Raw genomic sequence first — 19,558 nt, 5'->3', positions numbered from 1 at the left:
AATAACAACAGTATATTGGGCAGCAAACAGAAGCTTATTTGCCACTGAATCACAATTGACTCTGCTTTTGTAATCCTAAAGTTCAACTGCTAGCTTAACTCGGATACTTTTTGCCTTTTGTGTCCTTTAGCAGTTGTTATTGTGGATAAATTGCTCTAATAAGGTCTTTATCTGTCCCTCTTTCTTTGGCTCCAGTGTGGCAAAGGCAGGCATTGCTTGTTGATGCTGTGCTGTGTTCTTCAGGAAAGCTGCTTCAGCATTATCATAGGATACTGGGAATCAAAGCCCTTCTCCAGGCCCTGTCCACATTTGCTGATTCAGGATCTTTACTGGCAGCTGATAGCCCATTTGGCATTCCAGTTGACACAGGGTTGTCTGACCTGGCTGCTTGCACCAGCCATACCTTTGTGCAATTAGGTTCTTCCTCCCATCTGTAGAAAATGGAAAAACCTTATTTTACAGATACTAGTTCCTTTAAGAACATTTGCCCATCTTATCCCTCTATGTATGCTCTGGTTGTATATATAGCTATTGTGGTGGATCACCTATTTGGAGGTCTACTCTTGACTCTATTTATCGTCCAGAACAATCCCCCAGCACTTGCTAGGAGAAAATCTGCAACTGTTTCCTCTTAAGTAGTGCATAGTATATAAGATAAATGAATCCTCATTATCCAAAGTGACAGTGAATATGACAAGGAAGCCAATTTACCACAAACGTTCCATGAAGTCCAGGCAACAGAACAAAGTAGATGATTAATTATTTGTCATATGTAAATAACAGAAAGCAATACAATGATAATTAGCATCTGAAACAGGATGCAATACCATGTGCACAGTTGGCACAATGATACTCCCTTTGTAAAGGGATCAGTCTCCTGTATATGCACAGATAAGTGGAGACAGCAAAGTGGATCACAGAGACAGGCAACCCTTTTCTGGCGAGGGATCATCTTGCATTTGGCCCAGCTGAGTCCAACCATGGGTCTCCAACCAAACCAGTTCTGCTACTTCTCCTGATGCCTTCTGGAAGTGGCTGTGTTGACAGGTGGCCTGAAATGATTCTATGCAGTCACTACTTCCAGCTTGCCCCCACTCTCCTGGTGGAGCACAAAGAGCTTCATTTTTAGATAGTAGCTTACTGATTGATTTTACCAGTGGCAAATGATGGCAAGGTCGTTTCCCCAATTTGTGGACACAGCTGAAGAGAAGCAAGAGTTAGAGCCCAGACCATCTCTGCTTTTAAGTGGCAGGACAAAAATTGTCTTCCACCAGAATAAGCAATATTTGAAAGAGGAGGAATTTTTTTAGGATTGCCAGATGTATTTTATACAAACTAACTAGACTCGGAACTTACATACAGGAGATACTTCCTCCCTCTTCCCAGGCCTTTCTGCCACAGCCATGATGGGTGCGGGCACTCTGATTGGACTCTCTGAGTAAAGGGAGAGGGAGCTGGTAGTAGGACCTTCTCTGTGAGCTCTGAAACCCAGTCCTTCCATTGGTCCAAAATAAACTCTGATTGTTGACCACCAGTGCATGATTTAGTGGGGCTTGGGAGCTCTCCGGAGGAGAGGATTGTTACATGAGGATAAATATTGCAGGGAGTTGACTTTTGTGCTGGGTGGTTAGTTGATGGGTTTATTTCAATTAAGTGTATTTTTTACTTAAGTCCGAAGCACCGTAGACTATTAGATATTAAGATAAATCTCAGTACACAAACAAATAATGAACTTCATCAGTTACTGCATGTGAGTTCCATTACTAGTGTATCTTCCTGGACTGTCTGGAAGAATTTCAGAGGTCTTTAAAGGGCATTTGTAGTATTATTACTGTTTCTAAGGTGGTGATACTCAATAGGCTTTATTCTCTATTCATGAAAGAAGCTTTAGTTTATTTATGATTGAATACTAAACATGCACATAGCACTATAATCTTATGTGCCTTCACAGTCCCTTTCCCCCCAAAATTTTACGGTCTAAATTGGACAAACATAGAACATGAAAGTAGCTGACAGAGGAAGGCTGTAGAAAAAAGCAATAAAAGTTAATACATTTAAAAATGCCAGTTTGTGCAGCAAGAGTTCTGCTGTTTTAAAGGACAGACTGAGGCAAGGCAATCTAAAGCCTGTAAATTCTTTGACACGGAGACCATCTTTTTGTTCTGTGTGTGTACAGTACCTAGCATATTAGGGTCCTGATCCAGAGCTGGGTTTCCAAGTGTTACCACAATACAATTAAGTAATGAGTAGGCTATATCTTTGGTGGAAAACATAGTGAATGGGTTTTGATACAGGATTTGGAGGAAGAAACCAAAGATGTGTGTGTGCTTTCTCACCTAATATCATGGGTCTCATTGTGTATGCTCCATATATGAAACTGACTTTGAAGTCAATGTGACTTGCACATGAGAAGCGACTCTGAAATCAGGTTCTGTATATGAAAGTAAATGTTGTGTGTTATGAATCAATCTCCATCCTAGAAAACATTTTCTCTTCCAGAACACAGATCCTGCCATTTAAATAATGGAAACTGCAAGAGAAGCATCTGCAAGGCTGACTCCAAGACCCATCTGTGCAAGTGTTCCAATGGATTTGTTTTAAGTCGAAATAGGCAATACTGTGAAGGTAATATGGATTCAAAAGATGGGCTGGAGGGCCAGCTGGATAAGCTTTCTCCCACACTTGTATCTTTTCTCAAATACTGAATGTTGTTTCTTTTGGAGGTTTTAAAAATTCCAGGTAACTTTCTTTTCCTTGTCATCTTTTATTTCCATGTGTCTGGGGTCTGAGTGAGTCTAGGAGCAAAAATACCAAAATACCTCAAGAAAGTCTGTTCTTTTGAAATGTTGCAGTCCCACTTTTGATTAGTCAGATGATGTTCAGATAAGCATGTATAATTTTGTATGCTTATAAGAAATGAATCTCACTACAAGGGTAAAATGTTCATATGCCAAAATAATGTAGGGACCTAGTCACATTTTCAAGTTCCTAAAACTCTTACTTTTGAAAAAATTAACCTTACCTGTTTTATTCCAAATTAAATATTCCTGTATTTTTCTTTGAACATTTTTCTTTCATTTATATAACTTGTTTTAGAATAAAATTTATAAAAGCATACTAATCACTCAGAAGTTAATTTTCCAAAAGTATTTAGGCCCTTAAGATGCAGTTAGGTGCCTACTGGGATTTTCAAAAGTGTGTAACCAGGTTAGGTGCATATCTCCCATAAAAAAATGGAATCACTTTAGAAGGTGGACCTGAGGATCCTAAGGCATTTAGGTGCTTTTGAAAATTTTGCCGTAAGTTGTTTAGGCACCTAATATCTTTAAAAATTTGGTCCTTTGGCACTTCATAATTATAAATCAGTGCATTAAAGTTTATTAAAGCTTGTTTAATTGAATTCTACAAACTTGTGTTTCATTGTATATTAAGACCAGCATATTTTACAAAATGAAATATCCCGTCTTCATTAACAAAACTACCTAAGACTTTCTGCTTGAACTTTGTGCTACTTTGCTTTATTAATGCATGTCCTACCTATAATGATCCTACTCTGTCATACAATTGTTTCTCTTGTCAGATGTCAATGAATGTGCGTTTTGGAACCATGGCTGTACTCTGGGATGCGTAAATATCCCTGGCTCCTATTACTGTACGTGTCCACGAGGTTTTATTTTGCTACCTGATAGGAAAACATGTCATGGTAAGTAGCTGTAATATATAAACATTTGAGGACTGATCTTGGAATCCTCACTTATACCTGTGTTTCCAGTGTTGCTACATGTGTCTCCTCTTGTCCTTTAATGTGTAAGTTAGATCAGCTTAGACTCAGTGAGCCAAATTTCGAGGTCTTGTTTGAGCAAGAATAAGCAGTGCTTAACATGTGTAAGGACTTGCCAGAGCTGAGCCCCAGCACCTCTGTACTTGGCAATTTATAGCTTTGGCTCCTCTGGGCTTGCAGTGCAGTTATGAATGTAAAAAAAATTACCTGGGTTCTGGCTCATATTTGCTTGGGCCCTGGAACCTCTTGCATTACAAACTAAGCACTGAGTATAAATTACACATGTGAGTCTCATGGAGCCTACAGGAGTTAACTAAGCATCCACATTCTAAGATGTTTACCTGAAACAGTTCCAAGCTATGAATCTCAACTTTGGGAGTTCTCCCATCCCTGGTTGTGTATATACTTTTGCAATGTTTACAGTGGGTTTATGCAAGATTGTCATGGTAAATTTATGAGGCAAAGGATGTAGGAGGCAGGGAATTTTTTTTTTTAAATCTTGCTTGATCTTAAAGAGACCTTTAAGAACAACATGAGAGAGTGTCCATTTTCAGATACTGATAATTAAGTAATAATATAAAACTCACTAAAATGCGCAAAGAGATTTCACTTGTGTGGGTAGGTAGGAACTGTGGACCTGACTTATTTGGAGAACTTTTCCTGAAGAATTCTATGTCCTCTTCTTCCTGCTCCATAATGATAACAAAATTGTGTGAGCTCCAATTTCTAATTGCTTGGGCCCTAGAATATCTTTCAAGTAGTGGGTCAATCAAAGTAATTTCAACAGTGTTTTATTCATGCTCGATCGATCTACATTTTTAGTCATGGTTTCATTCATTTAAAGTTGCCCAGCCAAGATGGCATTTGGCCACACAAATATTTCTTTTAATTTTTAGTCATAGTCATGATTCTGTTCTGTTCTATGTAGGTTCTTGTACCAGACTTGTAATCGCCATAGTATCTGAGGCCCATTAGGTTCCTAATTTCTGAGGGAGTCACTGAAGATCTGATCTTAAGTGCCTCTGCATCATTTATGTGAGGAAGATTAGCTGCTGCGTGTAAGACTTGGGAATATGAACACCTAAATCCCTACTGTGTGTGGGGACCAGAATGTAATTTTGCGTGCCTAGTCAATTTGGGCAGGAAGCAAAGGTGAAAAAACAAACAAACAAAAAACAAAACCTACAACCCACAGTGCAGAGATGAAATAAAGCATCAAGCCTCAATTTTATTAACATCATTGTTGGGTAAACAGTATTTTAATCCCTATCAGGGGATAAGAGGCGTCACTGTGAGAAGACAGAGTTTTACACAATAGCCAGCAACAGAGAATTCTCCAGTACATTCTCATCTCCTCTGTCTTCCTTGCTCTTAGCCCAGCAGGGGAAATGCCTCCAGAGGAAATGGTGAGTGTTCCTCTCCCAAGAACAATTTGATCTGAGGAAGTGGGTCTGGCCCACAAAAGTTCATCACCTAATAAACCATCTTGTTAGTCTTTAAAGTGCTACGTAGTCCTGTTTTTTGTTTCGCCTCTCCCAGGACTGAGCCATCCAGGACTCAGAAGGGAGCACTCCACCTGTTGGTTCCATTGAACTCCAGGGTGTGACATGTGCATAATGCTTTGTTAAGGCTCTAAAGTAATGTAATCCTCCAGTCAGATTTACATGGTACAATGTTCCTTAGGTTTGTCTTGGACAGCTGTTTGGAAACATGGCTGTGAAAAGCCCATGTGGTTACCAACAGAGCTGGGCTCTGTAACTGACTCTCCTTTTGTACTTGACTATGACAAGTGTGCATGTGTATTAGGTCCCCACAGTGCGCCCTGCGCTGTGTTTATTTTCAGACCATGGTTGAAAAATGCCTTTTCTTTTACATGCTATGCTTACGCATTGGGGGGAAAGAAGAACATTTGTTTAAAATCATGTCCGTGGAGTGGCGTTGTCTCACGGTGAAAATACAATGCTATCTCCATTGCCTGAGTGTATTTTAAAGGGGTTTCATTTCACTATGGTACAAGCCACTGTTACTTTTCACAAGTTGGAAGTTTGGGTGTGTTCTCTCTCTCATGAAAACTCATCCTCGCGGGATGTTGCTGTAGGCTACTACGCTGGCACTCATGCCCAAACTGTCCTGGGCTGAGTTTGGCATTTAGACAGAGGGGATGAGGCACTGTGCTGTCCCATGCTCAAAAAGGTGTAAGCCCATTTTGATGCCTGAAAGGTTGGGGGAGGCCGCACTATGATTCTCAAGTGTGGTACTGCCTGCTTCCCTTGGTGCATCTGGCTTGTTGCAGAGCTTTTGCTCTACTTCCCTGCATCACCATTTGGATGAAGTGATACCTGGGCCAGACAGAGCGGGAGCAGTTCAGTGCTCTTCTGAGCTCAGGGAGGAGCCACTATTGCAATTGATCCCTATCTTTAGATGATTTGTGCCCTGTTTGTGGCATTATCTTACATGCAGCTACTCGAAACCATGAACATTTTCAACACAGCTCATCACTCTTTTGATCCATAGATCATTTTAGTTATTTTTCAAGTCACCTATCAGTTTAGAATGTAAGTGCTGAATTGTGATATACGGGAAGAAGATAATCACCTGAGACAGACAAGGGACTAATTAACCCCTAGATTACTGCTATAACTTCTATACTACAAAGTGATTCCCACCCTATGCACCTAATCACAACACCAGCACCTTTTCTCATTTAAGAATAAAGATGGGATGGTGGTAGCCCACATAGTAGCCTGAAGCTTTAAGGACTTCCTACTTCTTATATAAGTCTCTAAGCCAGGTGTTCCGAGGTGAGTTTCTAGATCTCTTTCAAGGTGCGTAAGAGGTCAGAAAAATGCATAGCAGAGCACAGTTGCCTTGGATAAGTAATATTTACAGCAGCTCTGTACCATCCAGGCCAGCATACATGGATACATCTGTGGGAAACCTGCATTTGTTTCAGCAGATGTTTCCATATGTCACTAAGGCAGTGTAAAGAAACAAATATGTTGGCTGGATAGAGGGTAACTATGGCTATTCTCCTGCCTAATTACCTGAAAGGGAAAGAATACCAATAAGCAATATTTCAGGTAATGAGACTGATGACAATTTACAATCCCTTGCCAAGAGGAATAGCGACATGGTATCGCACCTTCCTTTTGTGTCTGGAAGATCAACAGTTAAGACTTCAGTGTACTCAGAGAGAGAATACATTCTAGATGCAGAACACTGCATTTCCAATATGTAATGATTAAATACATACTTTGTCTCCACAGCAGGAGAAGCAGTATTTAAAGAGCACCTTAAGTAAGCAAGATACAAAAGTGAAAATGCAAGGATGACCATTTCTTTCAATGGTACCTCCTGGCTACGTCTAGACTGGCATGATTTTCCGGAAATGCTTTTAATGGAAAAGTTTTCCGTTAAAAACATTTTCAGAAAAGAGTGTCTAGATTGTCAAGGAAGCTTTTCCGCAAAAGCACTTTTTGCGGAAAAGCGTCCGTGGCCAATCTAGATTCGCTTTTGTGCAAAAAAGCCCCGATCGCCGTTTTCGCAACTTTTGCCCGAATGGAAAAAGTCTGTATTTCCGCAAAAAGCACTGATTTCTTACAGTAGGAAGTCAGTGCTTTTGCGTAAATTCAAGTAGCCAGTGTAGACAGCTGGCAAGTTTTTCCGGAAAAGCAGCTGATTTTTCCGGAAAAACTGGCCAATCGAGACACAGCCCCTCTGTGTTGCTGTCTCTAATAGCTGTGAGTGTGCACAGACCAAAATGACAGCTTAGCAGGATGTGTGGTTGGGCGATTAAAATCTCCTTTAATGTGCAGGGTGGACAGAGGCAAGTCTGCTCACACTGCACCATGGTCAAAGGCCTAGAGCAGCCACATTTCGGGAAGGTACCGGGATGTGGTTGGTTTGACTCAGCTCTGTGTGCTGCAGTAAGGATTTGTTTGTTTGAGGTTAGGGGGTTGTCTGTAGATGAAGACTGGCCTTTCCCCAAGGCCTATGATAGTGAGGAGTCATTTTCCAGGATAGGTTGTAGATTGTTGATACTGTGTTGGAGGCTCTAGGTGATGACAAGTGGAATTCTGTTGTTTTCTCTTCTTCGCCTGTCTTGAAGAAGTTTATGTCTGGGTACTCTTCTGGCTCTGTTGATCTGTTTTTTCACTTCTCTGAGTGGGTGATTTCAGTTTTAAGAAATGAAGAAATGAGTGATTGACTTCAATGCTTAAGTATCTTTCTGAGTTATGGCCTAACGAGACTAAGTAAAGAGTGGGAGAAAGGAATGGTGTTGTTCCCAGAGTATGAAGCACTTTACAGACGGAGAACTGAGGCACAGAGTAGACTAACTACTTCCAGTCACACTGGGAATACAGGGCAGAGTTGGGAGATGCACCCACATCTCCTAGTTTACAGTTCAGTGTCTTACTCACAAGACCATCCTTCTCTTCAGATTAGCCTCCCCCATACTTTCAGACTCTCTACCCCAGTTCAGTTATTTGGTCAGTTTCACGTGCAACATGTGAGTGTGTCTTTAATTGTTGCTACTTTGTTGACATCTGAGTAAAATTGTGGAAAGTTGAAATTACAAGGTACATATTAACAGAGCACAGCAACTATTTCAACTTTCTTCGTCATGATATTTAGAAATTTTGAAAAGCAAATAGAAATATTAGAAATATGTGTCTGCAAATGAACCTTTGTGACTTTTTAAAAATGCTGATTAACCTTTGTGAAGTTAGTATGGGTTTTTCTTAAACCTTTTCCCTTTCAAATTACAATAGAGCTCATTTCCTGTGCAAATAATCACACTGAATGCAGCCACGGTTGTCTTGAAACATCTAAAGGGCCCATTTGCTTCTGTCCTGGGGGATCGGTGCTCCAAGTAGATGGGAAAACATGCTCAGGTAAGTACATCTTCTTGCTTTAATGGGTGCTGAAGTCTACATTTATTATTAGTGCCGAGCCTCAGAGCTGGGTAATGGTGTTTCATGCTAGCTTTGCACAGCTGTCAATGTCTGTGCAAGACAGCAGAGTCTCATGCTTTTTGATAGGATGAATAAAACTCATCTGAACCAATAGTCATTTCTGGTCAGCAGCATTTGAATCCCTTCAGACTGTAGTCTGCTGGCCCCTTCTGTAAATGCTAATCTGGAACAAATGTCTGTCTCCCTAACACAGACCAGTGATTTTCTCTTGACAGACTCTCTCAGGTGACACAGCACTGAGGGTACAGCTTAAAGGGGAAAGGGGAAGGCTGCTTTGAGCCATAGTATAAAGAGTTTTTGTTACTTGCCTTCCCCTAACACCCACTTCTATTCCAGAAGTATCTCCTACACCAAGGGCTACAACAGGGGGAAGGTTTAGGGAGGACACTTCTTTGATGGCTCCTTTACAGCTCCTGTATATTCTGGAGTGTTATACAGAAGCCAAGACCTAGGAAGGATCAGTTGGAGGTGGGGACCGTTTTTGTCAGTGTGACTTTGTTTTTGCTGTGTACACTCAGTTGAGTCAGTTTATGTAGTTGATGGGTATCTCTACATAATGGCTGGGTGTGTGTGTACCTTTAGACATTGTGGCACAGGCAGTGACTTGGTCTAGATGTTCAAGTAGAAGACCACTCAACCCCTGGGTCTGTCCTCAAGTGGCTAGCACGTGCTGTCTCACCCACCATGGTATTTTTATTGCAGTAGCTCACAAGGAGCATGTCTGTCTACTCGAATTGGTAGCCATGTACCCAGTTACAGTGTGGACATATCCAATAAGACCACATTTATATGGATGGAATGGTTTCTTTTGGTGTGGTAAGGCTGAGTAGTGATTTTAAAAAAAATCTAGTAAATCATTTGCATTCTTGTTGGGATTGGTCTTGCTTTGGGCAGGGGACTGGACTTGATGACCTCCTGAGGTCTCTTCCAGCCCTAGGATTCTATGATTCTATGATTTTTCATCTCAGGATGAAGATATAAGGCATTCTCTCAACAAGGTGGCATGGACTTAGAAAGATCCATCAAGTTACAAGATCAGTGGGTTTCATTGCATAATCACCCTAATGCATTTCACGTTTGGTGAAAGAATGGTGTTAATTTGCTATGCCATGGAACAAAGTACAGGGTACGTCTACACTCCCACTTGATTGACAAAGCTTTTGTCATTCACAGTGCTTAAAAAACTCAAACCCATAAATGACAAGTGTCAATACAGCCTTGTTGCTAAAAGCTGCTTAGTGTAGTCATACCCTCAGTGTCTGATGGAAGTTGTTGCCTTCTGTAGATTTAACTAGAGTTCTGTTGTATAATGAGCTGACTTAAATCAACACATACAAACCCTGTTTACATGTCCTGCTGCCCCTGTTGTAAAGCTTCAAGAAAAAAATGTAACATTAGGATCTGATAATCTTAACCTTACTGATAATACTTCATGAGGAAACTTTGGCTTTTAATAATAACACTGACTCTTGAAGTCTGTCACCAATGAAATCTAGTTCCCAGTTGAAATGATAATTGTATGGTGGGTTGTTCTCTTGCTGATTACTTGAGGTTTTATAGTGCATTTTATTATAACTGAGTTTAATTTTTTTTTAAATGTTCTCTCTAAGGTTGTACATCTCTGGATAATGGTGGATGCAGCCAGATTTGTACCTCTTTAAGCCCATCTTCCTGGGAGTGTGGTTGTTTTCCTGGATATAAGCTACAAGGGGATAAAAGACGCTGCACTGCTATAGGTCAGTATGGAAGTGTTCCTGGATATTCCTGGCTACATAACAAGAAAGTTTGTAATAACTTTTAAAGGGGATTATGTATTTTGGATCACTTTTAATTTTTTTTTAATTAATTGGAATGAATTTGAGGAATATTGTTAGCTTGGGAAAATAAAACATGGTGAACTATATTGTGGCACACACAACTGCACAGATCAGTTTCCCTTGTGACACTTTGTTTCTTTTAGTTAACTTCAGTACTTCATGAGGGGCTCCATTCCTGTATTGCGTAGCATGTGTTGTTCCCGGCAAGTAAACGGGGAGCTGATGTGCTATACAGTGCAGGACTGGGGGCTAGGTTTCTATATGTGGGGAGTGGGCAGAGCATGAGGACCCTCTATTCCAGAATTATTTTCACCACTGATCCAAAAACATCCAAGTTTGTTGACGTGTATGTCACAGTGCGAGACCCATCCCTCCAGTGTAAGTAAGGACAGTGGTTGTGAGCAGAGAGTTTTTGGAGTGAGTCTTTACTTTTAGATTTCAGTCCATGTTAGATGTTACACACATGCCCTGAGAAGCTGACTTGATGAATCAATTGCATTGTCAAACACCAGGCATATGACAATAGGCACATCTGCACTGGGCAGTTTTACTCACTGCATGTCGATACCAACTTGCAGTCTTAAATATTACAGTGCAAAGCTCCTTATGGTCCCACCCTGTTGAGTGGACTGGATTGGATGGTGGTGTTATGATAGACAGTTTATAAGAAAAATGATTTTCTTGTGGCTGGACTGGCAAAGAAGAGATGTAGGTTCAATTTCTGCCTCTGCCACAGACTCTGGTAGTCCTTGAGCAGATGACACAGCTCTGATCCTGAAAACACTTACACATATTTACATCTATTCTCATGTGTAATGGTAAGCATGGACTTGCTTGCAGGATCAGAATCCGAATCCCTGTGCCTCAGTTTCACTTTTGCCCTTTGTCATTCACTATTTCTACTCGGAATATAAATTCTTTGGGGGCAGAAAGTGTCTCTTACAATATGGCTGTATGCTGTCTAGCACGATGGTGCCCTAATTTCACTTGTTGCTTCTGGGCAATACTGTCATGCAAATGACAACAGCAGCAATAATGCATTTATGTTGGGAGATGCTGATTTAGGGTATGTCTTTGCTGCATTTGTAGGTATGATTGCAGCTCAGGAAGGAGTAGCCATGCTAGCTTTAATTTAGTTAGTATGGTGAAAAATGGCCATGAAGATGCAGCACAGGTTGAACTTCTCTAGTCCAGCACTCTCTGGCCAGGCAACATCCGTAGTCCGGCATGATGTTAGTTAGCCTTATCACGGGAGTGGCCAAGTTTCCCGCGGTCCCATAAAGTTTGTTTACAGTCACCAGTCCTGCCTCTCAGTGTTCTGTGCTGTTATTTAGCTTTAACTTACCCCTAAATGTTCTCTAACAGCCCAGTAAGCAGTGTAAGAGTTGGTAATGTTGCTAGACAATATTGACTTCACGTGATCCAGAAAATTCTCTGGTTCTGCACTGGTCAGGTCCCAATGGTGCTGTTCTAGTGAATTGCAGCTTTTAGCACAGACCCTAGTATGGACTAGCAAAGCAAATATCTACCTACTAGATGTGTATAGCCTGCTCTGAAATCCATGCTGCCATATCTCCATGGCTATTTTTATTTGTGCTAGCTAGGTAAAAGTTGGCGTGAATATGCCTGCCTACCTCCCATTGATTGCAGTGTGCGTGTGCCCTTAGCAATTCCAACAATATGGGCCGGCGGAAAAGTGTGAGTGGCTTTCAGTCAATATTCTATATTTTAACACATCCCCTCCTGTTTCTTTGTTAAATAAAATATACTGGTGCAGCTTGTGCATGCCTGGGCCCAGACTTTAAGCCTTTCTTGAGACAAAACTTGTATTGATCTTCACGGGAGTTTGCCTGAGGAAAGGACTGAGTAATAACTAAGTAAGGACTTCATAATTTGCTCTATGTGTGTCCAACATAATTATGCAGTCATTTGCGCAGAAGAGATAAGTGCTAGTTTAAGATTTAGCAATAAATGGAAGAGAAGCAACTACTTCCAGTGACAATTAACTTTTTCCTTTTTTCACGGATAAAATCTTCCTGTGGAACTCCAATTTAAGTGATGGAAACAAAAGAGTCTGGCAAGAGAGAGAGGAGAAATGAGTATTCTAATTGCTCTTCCTCTTTAGAGCACCTTATCTATAGATTACTTTGGGCCTAGAAGAATTAAATTCATGCAAAATTTCATTAACAGGCCCCAGGCCATTTTTGCTATTTGCAACTGGCCAGGACATCAGACGCATCAGTTTTGATGGAACAGATTATACAAGTTTACTCGACTGGCAGATGGGAATAGTCTTAGCGCTGGACTATGACCCCGTTGAAAGTAAGGTAAGGCATTAAAAGGAGAGGATTTTGAAGTGTTGTGAGGACAAATGGATTGTGTTTCCTTATACCTTAACCTTTTTGCCGCCACTGATCCAGGTTACATGCTGCGCTGCCATCATTCTGTTGACTGTCCAGCCACCCAGTCGGTGTGGTGTTCTGTCCTGAGTAAGCTGATAAACACCAGTCTATGGGTTAAATTTAACCCTTCAGTTCTTTATCATTTAGTTTGATGTGCTCCATAGGTCAAAAAGGCTGGATTTCCCACATAGTTTTAAGTATGACTGGCAGTCAAGAATGAAGAGCTACGGTGGGTCTCTTCTATTGGCCCAATTTTTGTCAGTGAAAGAAACGTTGTCTAGAACTAAGTCTCAGAGGGGTAGCCATGTTAGCCTGTATCTGCAAAAAACAACGAGAAGTCCTGTGGCACCTTAGGGTATGTCTACACTGTACGCTTATTTCAGAATAAGCTATTCTGGAAGAAATACTCTGAAATAGCTTATTTTGAAATAGCGTGTCTACACTACAGGGAAGCCTCAAAATTAGTCTGAGGCAGGCTCCCCTAATGGAATGTGCTACCTCAGTTTGGAGCTCCAGGAAATACTAGGGAGTAATTACTTTGAATGGCCTGGGGAGGAGCTATTTTGAAACAGCAGCAGTAGATCATCCACTCCACAGCTCTATTGAAATAGCTGTTTTGGAATAGGCATTATTCCTCATGGAAGGAGGAATAAGCCATCTGTTGTTTCAGATTTATTTCAAAATAATGCAATTGCTGTGTAGATGCTCACATTGTTATTTTGGAATAACAGCTGTTATTCTGGATACTGCTGCGTAGACGCACCCTTAGGGTGTGTCTACAAAGTAGGGCTTAATTCAAAATAAACTATGCAAATTGAGCTACGTCAATTGCGTAACTTATTTTGAAATAGCTTATTTCGAAATTAGGAGTGTCTATACAGCACTTATTTCTAAACAGAGTACTCTTCCTCCGACTTCCCTTACTCCTTGTACAATGAAGGTTACAGGAGTTGGAGTAAGCAGTCCTCCAGACTGACAGTATTTCAACATTATTTCAAAATAACTGCCTGCTGTGTAGACACGGACTAAGTTATTTTGAAATAATTTTGCTTTGTAGATGTCCCCTTAGAGACGAACATATTTATTAGGACATAAGCTTGTGCAATCAATTGATTTCTCACTTTAAATTTCAGAATAATTTCCTGGAAATATATCAGGTGCTTTTATTGAAGGATCATAGAAAACCTAGGCATCACAACCCATACCTTATGTAGGGGCTATTTTAACAAGCATTATATCCACATTTCCTAGTAGTGTTAAACCAACCTGCTGCAAATGTGGCTGGCTTGTTAGCCTTTCAGAATGTGGTCCTGATCCTGTCTGGTATTCCTTCTGGACTCAGGAGTCAGCCCAAATGGAGCAGCTTGCCGGATGGGAGTCAGTGAGCACTGCTTCATCCCAAAGCTCTGAGCCTGATGAGTCTGGCAGAGGGATGGTTGAATGCTGCTTTGTTAAGCCTTGTATAATAGCTAGTTTCCTCTTTATAAAAAGACTTCTCTCCACAGTTCTCTAAGATAATGCAGGATGCTTGAGTTTATCTGAATACTATGGGGGATGCACATTTTATTTGGGTAATTGGGGGCTCAGATAAATGAGGGCAGCTGCTCATCCCCCTCCCCCAGTGCTCTTGCTATCAGAAACAGCTAGATAGGGTACAGACGTACGTGGTTGTTTTCGCAGCACATGGGAAGTAACGACAAGACAGCAAACCCCCTAGCACTCGGGTTCCTGTGGGTGCTTGGCTCGGAGTGCACACGCCCCATCGTTATCTTCTGGGGTTGCCTAGGGAGCGTGGAGGCTGCACAGAAGAGGGAGCTGGGTACCTTGGGGCTGCACCAGCCATGGCCAATAGCTACAGCACTGACCCAGTGAAGAGTAGCTCCGCACAGAGGAAAGACGAGCAAGTGAGGGGGGCAGGGCACGTACCTGCAGTTAGCTGACACTGGTGGTAGGGGGCTCCCTTGGGAGGGTTGCATGCTGGTAGCTGGACTGGGGGTTTCACTGGAGGGCTGCATGCTGGAGTTGCTAAATGGGAGGTTTTAAAAATACCAACCCATTCTTCTTCCATATATAGGCTCCAATCCTGCAGAATTATGTAAACACAAATCATCACTTTGAAAGCAACAGGACGCCTCATGTGTTTAAAGTTAAGCCCATGCATAAGTCTTTGTAGAATTGGGGTCATGGGCCACTGTGGGGCAGATCCTTCACTCATTTCATGCAAAATCCCCTTTGAAGGGAATGAGAGTTTGCTGGAGTTGAGTTAAAGGCTCAATAAAAAAATCTACAATCAGTGCAAAGACATTTATGATGCTGTTAGCATTTGCAGTGAGGTTTAATGTTATTTCATATTAGTTTTGCAGTTCAGGATACAGATCTCTGCTGATATGAAGTATAAAATGGCCTTTCCACCTCTTGTTAGCAGTGGTGATCATAACTCTAGACAGTGAAAAATCTCAAATTTTGGCTGAAATCTTGCAAGTTTCTCTGCAAAGGGCAGACCTTTGTGCCTGCCTGACACACTGTTAGAGCTAGATCCTAGAACATCCTGCAGAACTGGAGCCTGTTATTTGAGAAAAAACCGAGAAAATTCGAAACCATGTGGAACAGGAGCACATTATATCCTCCCCCCCATACACACATGTTTTTATTTAGTCATATGATCTGCCAGCTAAATATTAATACATATTTGCTGCCTCATTCTTGTCTTGTTTTATGTACCATGCTTCACTTCAGGAGGCTGCTGTCTGAAAGAGAACCTTAGGTTATTCAGGAGATGGTATGTAGGGCAACGAGGATTTACAGTTAAGCACGCTCAGCCTGCAGAAGTCATTCTGGTTGAAGGTTAAGTGCCTCTTTGTCTGATCAATAATCACAGGTTACCATTTGGTAAATACGTGAATAGGGATGTTTCTAAAAAGAAAATTCACAGTTTGAGTGGAACAGTAAGATCAGGGAAGTTGGACAGATATTCTCCATGAAAATGTGGGAAATAACTCTTTTGTTTCCTCTTAACAGATTTATTTTGCACACACAGTCTTGAAGTGGATAGAACGAGCTAATCTGGATGGCTCAAATCGTGAAAAAATTATTTATGAAGCTATAGATATACCTGAAGGTCTTGCTGTGGACTGGATTAACCGTAAATTGTATTGGACAGACAGAGGGTATGCTCTTCTCTCTGCCCTGATGCAAGAGCACATAAAGTATTGTCATAAAATATACGGAATAACTGAAGTGTAATAGGGGGATAAGTGGCCATGTTACTTGAAAACTATTAGTATTTTATATAGTGACTGCAAATCATTGCCAAATGGAAGTTTAGCATCTGAAAATCAAAATCAAGTGTATGAAAGTGTGTCAAAAAAGAACAATTCTCTGTGATTCTGATATTGTATTTCTTGTACAGTCACAATTCCCATCCAATTTCAGTGATCTGTCTTTGTGCAGACCAGATGTTCAGGCTCAATTGCAGTGAATGTAGAAAGCGTGCTGCATATGAGCATCATGAACATAAATACGTGACACATCTGGGATATAGCACCGGACCCTTGTCTTCTAAAGTACAGATCTCCTTGAGTTTAAGGAGGTCAATTCACTGTCATAGAAAGGATTATGTCCTCCTTGTGCCTTGCTCACTAGTGGACAACGTAATAGATTACACTACGCATGGAGAAAAAGAAAGCACAGCTTTGGTAAAAAGGCCGTGTTGGATTAGCAGTGGTCACCAACCAGGAGGTCAGGATCTACTGGTAGATCTTGGAACCTTTGATAGGTGATCCTGACAGGTTTGGCCAGGAGGCTATCAAGTGAAGGCACTTCATCTGCCCCTCTCAGCACTGCTGTGCTGCTCCTGCCCTCTGTCTTGGAGGTGCCCCTCACCCCTCGGAGCCTCCTGTTTGCTGTGCAGGGCATGGAAAGATGAGGAAGGAGGGATACTGATGTCAGGGGGCCTGTCCCTCCACCCTGTACCCCATTGCCACAGAGCTGAGGGGGGCAGGGATGGAGAGAGTTTGCTGGCTGCTTTTGAGAGTGGTGCAGGGCCAGGGTAGGGGTGAGCCTGCCTTAGCCCCCTGCACCAGCACCCAGAAGCCACCTGTGGTAAGCAGTGCTCAGCTGGAGCCAGCATTCCAAACCCCAGCCCTAGTCCTGAATCCTCCTGCACCCCTAACCTCTGCCTGATAAAAGTGAGTGAGGAAGGAGGAGGAGGATGGAGTGAGAAGGGGCCTCAGAGAAGGGGAAGGAGGGAGGCAGGGCAAGGGTATTCGAGTCTGAGGTAGATCCTGGATTGCACTTAAATTCAAAAAGTGATCTCATACTTTGAGACCACTGGATTAGAGCAACAGATAGTGGTTATATTCTAGGACAGATGAAGAGTGGCTACATACCAAGACCAACATTTTAGTAGTTAATCAAAAGTGATTCTGAATATTCAGGACATCTTACTACTTACTGTATGTGCTGTACCCCAAATTGCACCTTTCTCCCTCTGTGATGTATATATCAAGGCTATTTTTGTTTGCAAACTGTCTGGCAAATATGTGGATCAACCTTTTGTATACAAATTAGCAAAGTTCTGACACCCTTCTTTCAGAAGGTATAGTTCATGGATGGAGCTTTGAAACTGTACCCACCACCCATTTTGAGCCACTGTTTTTTATTTTCTCCCTTACCCACATTCCCCCTTCCAGCCTGCCACTGCTTGCCCTACCCTTGTTGATTCAGCTAGGAATGGAAGGATGTAGGTTTGCTTTCAGTCAGATGTTATTGCTATTCTGACATTTGTTCTCCTGGATATCATTTATGAGAGTAAGATGTCACCTGTCTTTTCTGAATAAAATAACGGACTGGGAATCAGACCATCTGTTTTTGTCCCAGGTTTTCTGTGTTTGCTTGGACACACACATGAATGACTCAGTTTCCCTGCCTGTGGAGTGAGGAGAATGATATGTACCTGTCTTTGTAAAGTGCTTTGAGACCTCTGAATGAAAAATGCTATGTAGAGAAAAGTGTTTTTACTTTTTCCCTCGAGCACTGTGCCTTGTTCAGGAGCTTATTCTACTCTTGATTCTTATTAATGCTTTTGATTAACAGATATGCAGTTCTCTACCTACCTGAAAAAAAGCGTGCTTACAATTTCCTGCAGTGGGTTTTCTGCCATCATTTCATTGGGCCAAATCATGCAGCTATGACATGAAAGATGATAAGAACAAGCCAATCAGAGCTGGCAGGACTAGTGTCTGTATTTAAAATGCCATTCAGTACCTTTTATGGTCAGCTCAAGCAAATGACTGTTCAAATCAGCACTCAATTTACCTTGAACAGGTCTTTTTTTTTTTTCTTTCAAGGTGCTGCTTTTCTATGACTTTTCTAGCAAAGTCACATAGTTTCCTTTGGGACACACTGTGACCACAAATGTCATCTCCCTAGTTTTGGGTGGGGTAGGCAGCTGCAGCAGTGGGACTATTGAGTGAGTATATTTGGTAAAACAGGGAATGAAGATGACAACAGTAATGGCTCAAACTGCATCATGTATATTTCAGGAAGTCATATATTGGGAGGAGTGAGTTGAATGGAATACACAGAGAAATGATCATCAAGGAGGATGTCTTCCAGCCTCGAGGGATTGCTGTTCACCCATTAGCCAAGTAAGAAATAACAGATATTACTGAGTGAAGAGTAGGTGGGGAGGAAGGTAAAGATTAAAGTTTTGTTCCCCTTTCTAATTACAAAGTCAGAGTTCGGGTCCTGTCTTTGCCCTTATAAACCGAGTTTCCTGATCTCATTCTAGGATACTTGTCCACTTCCCACTGTTGGAAGTGGACTGCCCAGTGAAACTGTAATTGGGGGCATGGGGAGTGAAGATGATGGAGTTGAGTGGGAGAATTTTGCCAAATACCTGCCGTTACTTGGCTCTACTCAGTTTTATCAGTTCTTCATGGTCAATCAGTACCCAACTGATCTTGGAACAGGATTTTTTCCCCCCAAGAATCTGCCTCCATTTAACTTTTTTAGTAAAGACACACATTTGCCTTTGGAACACACTCTAACCACACATGCTGTCTCCCTAGTTTTGTGTGGGTGGGCAGCAGTAGCAGTGGGAATCTAGAAACAGGGTTTAAAAATACTTACAGCTTCTTTTTTTTGCTGCTGGGCTATTGTTAGATGAGAGGTAATTGCAGGAATTATGTGATTACTGATAGAAATGTAGCCATGTTAGTCTGGCGTAGCTGAATCAAAAAACAGGACTATGTAGCACTTTAAAGACTAACAAGATGGTTTATTAGATAATAAACCATCTTGTTAGTCTTTAAAGTGCTACATAGTCCTGTTATATGATTACTGTATGTTTTGTACAATTTGCACCTGGCACTGGGGATAAATTGTACAGAGTAAAACGAAGAAAATCTATATATATTGTTTAAGTTACCCTCTCTGCTGTATGCTATTAGTTAAAAAGGATCATATATTTTGCAGGCCAGTCTATGCTGAGCTGTGAAAGTCATTTCTCTTTTGACCAGGGAAGGAATTCTATTGAAATTATCATACTCACTTTTAAGTAGTGTTGCAGTCCTTGAAATC

The 19,558-nt window shown here is 41.4% G+C and overlaps 1 protein-coding gene across 4 annotated transcripts in view; it reads left to right on the top strand.

Moving 5' to 3' along the window:
• Window positions 1–19,558, top strand: part of EGF (epidermal growth factor) — a 108,833-nt gene that overhangs the window by 29,313 nt on the left and 59,962 nt on the right. For all 4 annotated transcript variants that reach the window (XM_014571590.4, XM_006119278.5, XM_014571589.4 and 1 more), the window contains exons 7-13: window positions 2,500–2,625; window positions 3,581–3,703; window positions 8,554–8,676; window positions 10,368–10,493; window positions 12,765–12,901; window positions 15,995–16,143; window positions 18,520–18,624. In XM_014571590.4, the coding sequence (XP_014427076.3) occupies window positions 2,500–2,625; window positions 3,581–3,703; window positions 8,554–8,676; window positions 10,368–10,493; window positions 12,765–12,901; window positions 15,995–16,143; window positions 18,520–18,624 (889 nt within the window). The remainder of the gene's footprint in view (window positions 1–2,499; window positions 2,626–3,580; window positions 3,704–8,553; window positions 8,677–10,367; window positions 10,494–12,764; window positions 12,902–15,994; window positions 16,144–18,519; window positions 18,625–19,558) is intronic.

The sequence above is a fragment of the Pelodiscus sinensis genome, chromosome 4, assembly GCF_052426305.1.
Source record: "Pelodiscus sinensis isolate ZL-2025 chromosome 4, ASM5242630v1, whole genome shotgun sequence".
Classification (NCBI taxonomy): Eukaryota; Metazoa; Chordata; order Testudines; family Trionychidae; genus Pelodiscus; species Pelodiscus sinensis.
The sequence above is the reverse complement of the archived record's forward strand: the minus strand, read 5'-3'. Positions and strand labels throughout refer to the sequence as shown.